The sequence below is a fragment of the Quercus robur genome, chromosome 4 (assembly GCF_932294415.1).
Source record: "Quercus robur chromosome 4, dhQueRobu3.1, whole genome shotgun sequence".
NCBI classification, from domain to species: domain Eukaryota; kingdom Viridiplantae; phylum Streptophyta; class Magnoliopsida; order Fagales; family Fagaceae; genus Quercus; species Quercus robur.
Genome location: NC_065537.1, coordinates 5,363,746 through 5,373,286, shown reverse-complemented (window position 1 = coordinate 5,373,286; position 9,541 = coordinate 5,363,746). Strand labels below are relative to the sequence as shown.

Here is a 9,541-nt window from a genome sequence, read left to right as displayed (position 1 = left end):
ACGTTCCCTGGTAAGCTTAAGGGAGATCCCAGCAAAAGGCCAAGGGACAAGTACTGCCGCTTCCACCGTGACCACGGGCACGACACAGCCAACTGCTACGATTTGAAACAGCAAATTGAGGCTCTTATCAGACAAGGGAAGCTACAAAGATTCGTTAACAAGGAAAGAACCAATCCACCCCAGGAGTAGGCCCCACGACGGGAGAATGAGCGCCCTAGACCACCTATAGGGGACATAAGAATGATCGTAGGGGGCACAACCCCTGTCGGATCTTCCAAAAAAGCCCGCAAAACCTACCTCAGAATGGTCCATAGCGTCCAACTAACAAGATCCGTACCTAAAATTCCGGGAATAAACAACCCCATCATCGGATTTTCAGAAGATGATGCTCGGAGACTTCACCATCCGCACGACGACGCATTTGTGGTCAGCTTGCAAATAGGAGATTATAACATGCATCGGGTCCTTGTCGACAACGGCAGCTCAACGGATATCCTATACTACCCGGCATTCCAGCAAATGAGGATTGATATGGAACAGTTAACCCCAACAAATGCCCTGCTCATGGGATTTGGAGGAACGAAGGTGTTCCCCTTAGGCGCAATCACACTATCTATGACGGCAGGTGACTATCCCCAACAGATCACTAGGGAGGTGACGTTTCTCGTAGTCGACTGCTCATCCGCCTACAATGCCATTCTCAGACGGCCCACTCTCAATTCTTGGAAGGCAGCGACTTCAACATACCACTTGATGATTAAATTCCCAACGGATTACGGGGTAGGAGAACTACGGGGAAATCAAGTAGCGGTGCGGGAATGCTATATTGCCATGTTAGAGATGGAGGATCAACAGCAAACGATGTGTATCAGAGAGTAACGAGCACTAGCAAAACCAGTGGAGGAACTAGAAAAGGTGAACCTTGATAACTCACGGCCGGAACGGACGACTAGAATTGGCACACTAGCCAGTTGGCCAGTACGCAAAGCGCTCACGACTTTCCTCAGAGATAACCAAGACGTGTTCGCTTGGAACCAAGATGACATGCCAGGAATTGACCCCTTAATCATAGTTCACAAGTTAAATGTATCTCCCTCATTCCCTCCAATCCGACAAAAGAAACAAGTGTTCGCCCAGGAACGGGACAAGGCCATAGCGGAGGAAGTTCAAAAATTACTAGAAGCAGATTTCATCCAAGAAGTATATTACCCCGACCAGTTGGCAAACATCGTCATGGTTAAAAAGGCCAACGGAAGCTGGAGGATGTGCGTAGATTTCACGGACCTCAACAAGGCTTGCCCTAAAGACAGCTACCTGCTCCCACGGATAGATACCTTGGTGGATTCAACTACGAGACACCAGCTCCTAAGCTTCATGGACACTTTCTTGGGCTACAACCAGATCAAGACGGATGAATCTGATCAAGAGAAGACCTCCTTTGTTACAAGCCAAGGATTATTCTGCTACAAGGTGATGCCTTTCGGACTTAAAAATGCTAGGGCAACATACCAAAGGTTAATGAACAAGATGTTTGCTCACCAAATTGGCAGGAACGTACAAGTTTATGTTGACGAGATGTTGGTAAAAAGTCTGCATGAAGATAATCACCTAGACGACCTCAAGGAGACCTTTGACACGCTCCGATTGTTCAACATGAAGCTAAATCCAAACAAGTGCGCGTTCGGAGTGACAGCGGGGAAATTCTTGGGCTTCATGGTGTCTCAAAGCAGTATAGAGGTCAACCCAGAGAAGGTATGGGCCATAATGGAGTTGGGGCCACCAAGGACGATTAAGGAGGTCCAAAGTGTGAACGGAAAAGTCGCAGACCTGAACAGATTCGTCTCAAGAGCGACGGACAAATGTCTACCCTTCTTCCGCACTCTAAAGAAATCATTCGAATGGACAGACAAATGCCAGACGGCATTTAATGACTTAAAGGCATATCTTTCATCCCCACGGTTGCTCAGTCCATCCAAGCCGGGAGAAGAGCTTTACCTGTATTTAGCCGTTTCACAAGTTGCTGTAAGCGCAGCCTTAGTAAGAGAGGAAGATGGATCTCAGAAACCAGTTTACTTTACTAGCTGAGTGCTCCGAGGGGCAGAAGAGAGGTACCCTCAAATGGAGAAGTTGGCTTTCGCGTTGATAATCGCTGCGCGAAGACTTAAGCCATACTTCCAAGCGCATACTATCGTCATCTTGATAGACAAGCCCTTGAGAAAGGCTATGAGTAGTCTAGAGGCAGCAGGAAGAATGGCTTTATGGGCAGTAGAGCTCAGCGAGTTTGACATATAATACTGTCCACGAATGGCTATGAAAGGGCAGGTAGTAGCTGACTTTATCGCCGAATTCACCATCGTGGATGGCCAGGGGGCAGAGGAGAAGAGACAATGGAATATTTATACGGACGAATCTTCAAATAGACGAGCCGGAGGAGCCAGCGTGGTGATCCAGACCCCAGAGGGAGATAAGATCCAGTGTATGATCCGACTAGATTTCCCTACAACCAACAACGAGACCGAATATGAAGCCTTGGTGGCAGGGCTAGACCTCGCAAAGGTTACAGGTGCGGAAAACGTGGTCGTACATTGTGACTCACAGGTGGTAACAAGTTAGATCAATGGCGACTACGAGTGTAAGAATGATAGAATGAAGAGGTATCTAGAAGAAGTAAAATACCGAATCGGCGACCTCAAAGTCAAATTCGTTCAAATCCCAAGGGAAGAGAACGAATGTGCCTACCATCTAGCAAAAGCTGCCTTAGCCGAATTTATGCTTGTCCTCGAACAGGTATTATCATTCGTTCAACTCTCATCACTTATCGATGATGGAATAAGTATGCAGGAAGTAGGCTCTGAATGCAATTGGAATACGCCATTGATATCCTATCTGAAAATCGGCGTGTTTCGGACGAGAAAGGTGCCGCAAGAAAGTTAAAGGTTAAGGCATCACAGTTTGTACTGATAAAAGATGTCTTATATAAAAGAGGGTTTTTTCGACCATACCTGAGGTGTTTAGGCCACAAGGAAGCAAATTACGTAATGAGAGAAGTCCACGAGAGTATCTACGGAAACCACTCAAGCGCACGATCATTAGTACACAAGTTGATCCGAGCAGGATACTACTGGCCTACAATGCTGAAGGACGCGAAAGCTTATTGCAAGTCCTGCGACAAGTGTCAGAGGTTCAGCAATTTCATCAAACAACCATTCGAAGAACTGACCCCCATGACGGCACCCTGGCCGTTCGCACAATGGGGACTAGATATCATGGGCCCATTCCCGACTACGGTCAGGTAGCTAAAGTTCCTGGTAGTTGGCATAGACTACTTCACTAAGTGGGTAGAAGTAGAAGCCTTAGCCACCATCACGGAGAAGAACATCCGAAGTTTTGTCTGAAGAAATATCATATGCAGGTACGGGATACCCAGAGTGCTGGTCTCTGACAACGGTAAGCAATTCGACAATAGCGCGTTCAGAGACTTCTACTCGGAGCTAGGGATCAAGAATCACTACTCGTCGCCCGCATACCCGCAGGCTAATAGGCAAGTTGAAGTCACGAAACCGGTCCTTACTCAAGATAATCAAGACCTGGCTTGAGAGAGCAAAAGGTATCTGGCCAGACGAACTACCAAGCATCCTATGGGCATACCAGACCACAGCAAGAACACCCACTAGAGAAACACCATTTTGACTAGCATATGGAAGTGAAGCTGTCATTCCCGCAGAAGTGGGGCTCACAAGCTACCTGGAGGAGAGCTACAACAAGGATAAGAACGAAGAGGCCATGCGCCTCCAGCTCGACCTAGTGGACGAAGTCAGAGCGGCAGCAGAGCAGAGGTTGGCGTGTTATCAGAATCTCATGGCGAAACACTACAACTCCAAAGTGAGGCATAGGGACTTTCAAGTCGGTGATCTTGTACTACGAAAGGTAATAGGCACCACTAGAGATACTTCGCAAGGAAAGCTCGGCCCCAACTAGGAAGGACCCTACAGGATCGCGTCATGGCAGAGGAAGGGCACCTACCACCTCGAGACGATGGACGGGCAAAAGCTGCAGCACCCATGGAACACGAAGCATCTACGAAAATACTACCAGTAGAGATAATATGAAGAGCAGCGACGATCCCTAATTTCCCAGTTTATTAATTTTAGCTACAATTACTAGTTTTCTTTTAACAATTTTTGCTACAATATCTTGTGCCTTTTTAAGCCCAAGGGGGTAGGTACTTTTTTCCCACAAATTTATTTTATTTTAAAGAGGAATTATTCAGACACAACCGTATTTTTCTACTTGAATTCTCACAAAGTTCAAAAGTGAACAGGAGAAAACAACGCCCAAAAGTGGACGGACCACTCATAGGGTGGGAATTATTACCAAGTCCACAAAGTGGACGGATCACACATAGGATGGAAATATCTACAAAGCCCACAAAGTGGACGGACCACTCATAGGGTGGAAATGTTATGAAGTCCATAAAGTGGACGGATCACCCATAGGGTGGAAATGTTAGTCCACAAAGTGGACTGATCACCCACAGGGTGGAAATATCTACCAAGTCCATAAAGTGGACGGATCACCCATAGGGTGGAAATGTTAGTCCACAAAGTGGACGGATCACCCATAGGGTGGAAATATCTACCAAGCCCACCAAGTGGACGGACCACCCACAAGGTGGAAATGTTAGTCCACAAAGTGGACGGACCACCCATAGGACGGAAACTATCATCAAGTTCACAAAGTGGACGGACCATCTATAGATTACAAACTATTAGCAAAATCCACAAGACGGATGGATCATCCTAGACGGGTGATAGTCAAAATCCATAAAAATGAACGGATGACAAATAAAGTGTACTAAGTAGGCGAATCATCCCTGACGGGTGAAAACTCCATAAGTCAATAAAAATGACGGTTAAAAAAAAATCACAAACTGAACGGGTAGTCCCGGACGGATGAAACCCCCAAGCCCGTAAAAATAGCGAAGTCCAACAGTTGGACAGAGCAATCCAAATGGATGACGGCTAGTCCATAAAATGGACGAATAATGACGAGTTCCAAGTCAACATAAGTGGACGGATACAAGCCCATCAACTGCATGGATCATCCCATAAGGTGAAAATTTCCAAGTCCACAAGGAAGGACGGGATAAACTACTTCAGTATTCAAGGGGGACGGTTCGTCCAAAAATTAAAATTATACATGTCCATAAAGATGGTCAGTTCTCCGTGTAATGGACAACTGGAGAGGACGGAGATTCATACAAACAATAAAGATATATGCAGGCATAAAAGTTTAGAAATAAAACGACATTGACGGGTAAAACCCTCAAAGGACAATTGTTCAATACACAAAATTAATGACGGGTCATTTTCAAATATACAAAAAAAAAGGGTCTTTTCTCTACTCTTTAGGGCCGGCATCTTAGGCATTCTGAGCTTGGGCTGACTCTCCGTCGCCTGGGGCTATATCCTCAACAAAAAGGTCGTCTGTGTTCTCTAAGGCGACGGCCAAAGCAGACGTCTGGCCTTGATCGTCAACGTTTATCATCGACACATCCAGTTTAGGGTAGGCTTTCTTAACTTGACGGAGCGCGTCATCAAAACCTTGCAAGAATGAGTCTCCCAGCTCGGCCAATAGGGCATCAAAGTCACGATATTCTTGGACTGCTACGTCCTTAGCCTGACGGAGCTTTTCCTTCAGGTCCTGAATCTCCTTATCTTTGACTTCCAAGGCTTTTCTCGCCTCATCCGTCTTCTGCTCAAGCTCTTTCCTCACCTGCTCTGATAGGTCAAACTTCTTCTCCATAGTGGACTTCCACTTGTTAAGTTAACCAAGCTCTTCCTCCATCTGCTCTGCCTTAGCTCGCACACGATCCAGGGCCGTCTCACAGTTGAGGCGCCGATCCATTAGGCCCTTCATCATAATTAGGGACTAAAACAAAAAGTTAGAAAAGAGTTAGACAAAAAGTAGGTGGAGTGGATGGACGAAAGTTGACGGACAATGATTACCTGTGCTATAGCAAAGAGACCCATCTCCCCTATGGCCTCCGTCGAGTGATTGCCCAAATCCTCGTAGTCCTTCGACGTGATGATAGATGAAAGTTTCTCTAGGGCATGTTTTGAATTGTCACAGAGGAAGGGAGGTGGCTTCTCTTGGCATGTGGACGGGGCCTTCATTAAGCCCTTGCCTGACCCATGCTTTACTGGGGTGACGGTCTTCACATCCTCAGCCATCAACCCTACGATGGGTTCTAGAGAGACTTTTTGCTGCTTATGAGGACGGTCAGCTTTGGATAAAGGTTTCCTTTTTGTCGATGGAGCCGTCCCCTTAGGAACCACCTTGCCAGACTCTTTTCTTTTGACGGCCTGTGATTTTATCAGCGCCCTCCTCTTAGCATCATCCATCTCTGTAAAGAAGGACGGATGAAGTTATTAACTAAGAGTTGAAGCCATTGATGCAAAATAAAGGTTGATGGACTTACGTCTGTGAATTTTTTCGTTATATTTGACGGCTTCCGGAGTGGGTTCAGGACCGTCACAATACCAGTGGATGGTATTTGGATTTACCAACTTCGCCCAAGTCCTTTCCTCCAGTTTGGTCTTTTGAAAAATCTTATTGAGAAAACTAAACTCCTCAATACTAACTTGTGGATGCCGTCTACCTGCAAAAGAAATGGACAATTAAAAAAGAAATCATAACTGAGCAAATATAAAAAGAATTTACAAATTAGGACGGATGCATACAAGATGGATTTAATACTCCCTAGGTTGTGTCGACGGGCATATATTCCGTCTCCCTTGGATGACCCATCCACCCGTCACCCTCTAAGAAGAAGTAACGACTCTTCCAGTCTCTATTTGAGTCGGGTGTTTCAAATATGACTTTCAACAATGGACTCCTACTAGCAAAACTATACATTCCCCTTGACCTGTCGATTTCATCTGGACGGTAGCAATGAAGGAATTCACGCACCGTCAGCCTCCTAGCGCCGTTTGTCATAGCACCATAAAGAATCTCCATTGCTATGAAGACCCTCCAGGCATTCGAGGATATCTGGGTGACGGACAGACCCAAATAATTTAGAAGTTCTCTATGCAGGGTACTTAGTGGAAATCTAAGTCCCGCCTTCAGCATTTGCTCGTACACTCCGACACCTTCTACCCCCTCGTAATAACATTTCTCTGATACGTAGGGTAGACGGATTGGAATATAGTCTGGAATTTGAAAATTAGCCCTACATGTGCTGAAGTGTTTCTCCTTAATAACAGATGTGAATTTATGCACCGTCCACTTTGGTAACATGATGAACACCCTAAGTCTATCAGCACCAATGACGGATCTCAATGGTTGATCCTCGCCGTCATCAAAAATATCTTCTAGCTCAGCCATCTCCATATCCTCATTTGTTAAGGACGAGGAAGAGGCGGACGGATCCTCTCTTCGCTAGGACTATCTTGGTCTTTATGACCGAATGGGTATACTTCCTCGTAATCTGCCCCGTCACGAACTACTAACTGATTACTTGACGCACTAGACACTGCCTACAATTGACGACAAAACCTAAGACTGACAGATCTAGGAGTATTGACGGGTGTGTATAAAAGTCTAGCAAAATGAAAAGCACAAATGCAGGACTTGTAAAAAATAATAATAATACTCACCAAGTCTGAGTAACTGAAGGTCGACGATTGTATAGATGACGGGTACAAATATTCAACGGAACGCTCTCTGACAAGGTTGACGATGGCGCTCTGACAATATGTTTTAGCTGAAAAGTGGAGAAATGAGGGAGGAGAAGTGTATTATATATATATATATATATATATATATATATATATATATATATATATGTGAAATGCACTGAAGACGAAGCGACGCTTCAATTCAGGACAAAATCCAATCAAAAAGTGACACTTGTCGTACCTCATAAATGCTTGACAACCTGTCAACAAATGATCGCAGTTCATGTCGTCCTCTAGGGGAACCGTCAACACCAAGAACCTTCAACCGTCAACTCCAAGAACCTTCAACCGTCAACCCCAAAGAATATTGAACCGTCACCCTATTGGTCCGACTACCCAAGCATGACGGACCATAGGGTGAAGGGGGCAACTGAAGTGGTAAAAATTGGGCCTGACGGATCCTAGCCCATGGGCCGATAATGGATAAGCCCAGTACATAGCAGGAACCCTGACTTAAAATACTTGTTACACACGCTCGAATCCTGGTAGAATCCCAAAGGAAATAGGAATCCTAGTACAAGAAGAATTCCGGAAGATACGTGCGTTAATGAAAGACCCTCTCTACAAGGAAATGTCTTGTCCATCACGTTTGGGATTATTCGAGAGAATTCCTATAAGGAAAAGACTTCTACATCAAGAAAGAGAGGCCAACCTTCTATTACTATAAAAGCCCCAATACCCTCACAAATCAAGGTACGCATAATTTACCCATCTCTAATACTCTAGAGTTGAGAATAGTTCTAACTTAACCTTCGGAGGGTATTTGGCCGGCACCACACTGGTGCCCTCTGTTGGATTACTTCTTTCTTCTTGTAGGTCGCTATTTCAAGCGTGCGAGGATCGTGTAGCTCACTGGTGATTTTACGGCATCATCACTAACAAACCTTCACTGGGCTTTTAGGATTGAAATACGAGTTTTTAAGTTTCATTCATTAATTAAAAGGCCTTACTCTTAAACACCCAGTTACCAATTTTTTGTGTGAATTTTTTTTCGTGGCTAATCTTCCTCATTTTTTAAGCATCAAAACAAAAGGAAATGAAAGAAGAAATTTGGGACCTGGAGAACCTAACAGCCAGTTCAGGAGAGCTCCTTGCTTCTCCCTTCAACACTTCAAAGACACAGCTACGAAGGGGGAATGTGAGGGAAGAAAAGAAAAGTTTGGTCAAAATCATATACGGGTTTCTTTTTCTTATTTTGGATGGTAGTTTTTGGGCTTTTTGTCTTTAGATTCATTGATTTTTTTTAGATAAAGGGTTTGTCTATATTGGCTTCTTTAGCAAATAAATTAAGCTTAAAGGGGGGAATTTTTTTTTTTTTTTTTCATCTATGTTTGAGGTAACTCATAATTTCCCCCATTATCTTTGGAACCAACCAACCTTTTTTCTATATTTGGTAAATGAGCAAATATTTCCAATCCGTTACTTTTTCAGTTAAATCCAATGAAATTACAATGATAATAAATGCATCTAAGAAACAATAATGCAATCTTCGACTTTTTCTCTTCCATGTGGTGTACAACTAATAATTTCTTTAAAAATTTTCATTAGATTTAACTGAGAAAGTAATAAATTAGAGATAGTTGCTCATTTTTCAAACATAGAGAGGGAAATTAGTTGATTTCAAAGATAAATGGGGAAATTGTGAATTACCCTAAACATAAAGGGAGGAAAATGTGTTTTCTCCTATTTTAGAATTTGATTCTTATTCAAACTAGCCGTAAACCTGCGCGATGTGCGGGAAATTTTGACATTGTTTTTATTTATTTATTATTTATTGATAAGTGAAAGAAGAAATAAGT

The 9,541-nt window shown here is 44.0% G+C and overlaps 1 protein-coding gene across 1 annotated transcript; it reads left to right on the top strand.

Moving 5' to 3' along the window:
- Positions 1–303: 303 nt before the first annotated feature.
- LOC126721236 (uncharacterized) lies at positions 304–879 on the top strand. Its single transcript, XM_050424287.1, has one exon. The coding sequence runs from the start codon at positions 304–306 to the stop codon at positions 877–879; it is 576 nt and encodes a 191-aa protein (XP_050280244.1).
- Positions 880–9,541: the final 8,662 nt, after the last annotated feature.

What these genes read in the sequence shown, in the direction of transcription:
- LOC126721236 (XM_050424287.1), top strand. Translation starts at nt 304, where the DNA reads ATGGTCCATAGCGTCCAACTAACAAGATCCGTACCTAAAATTCCGGGA.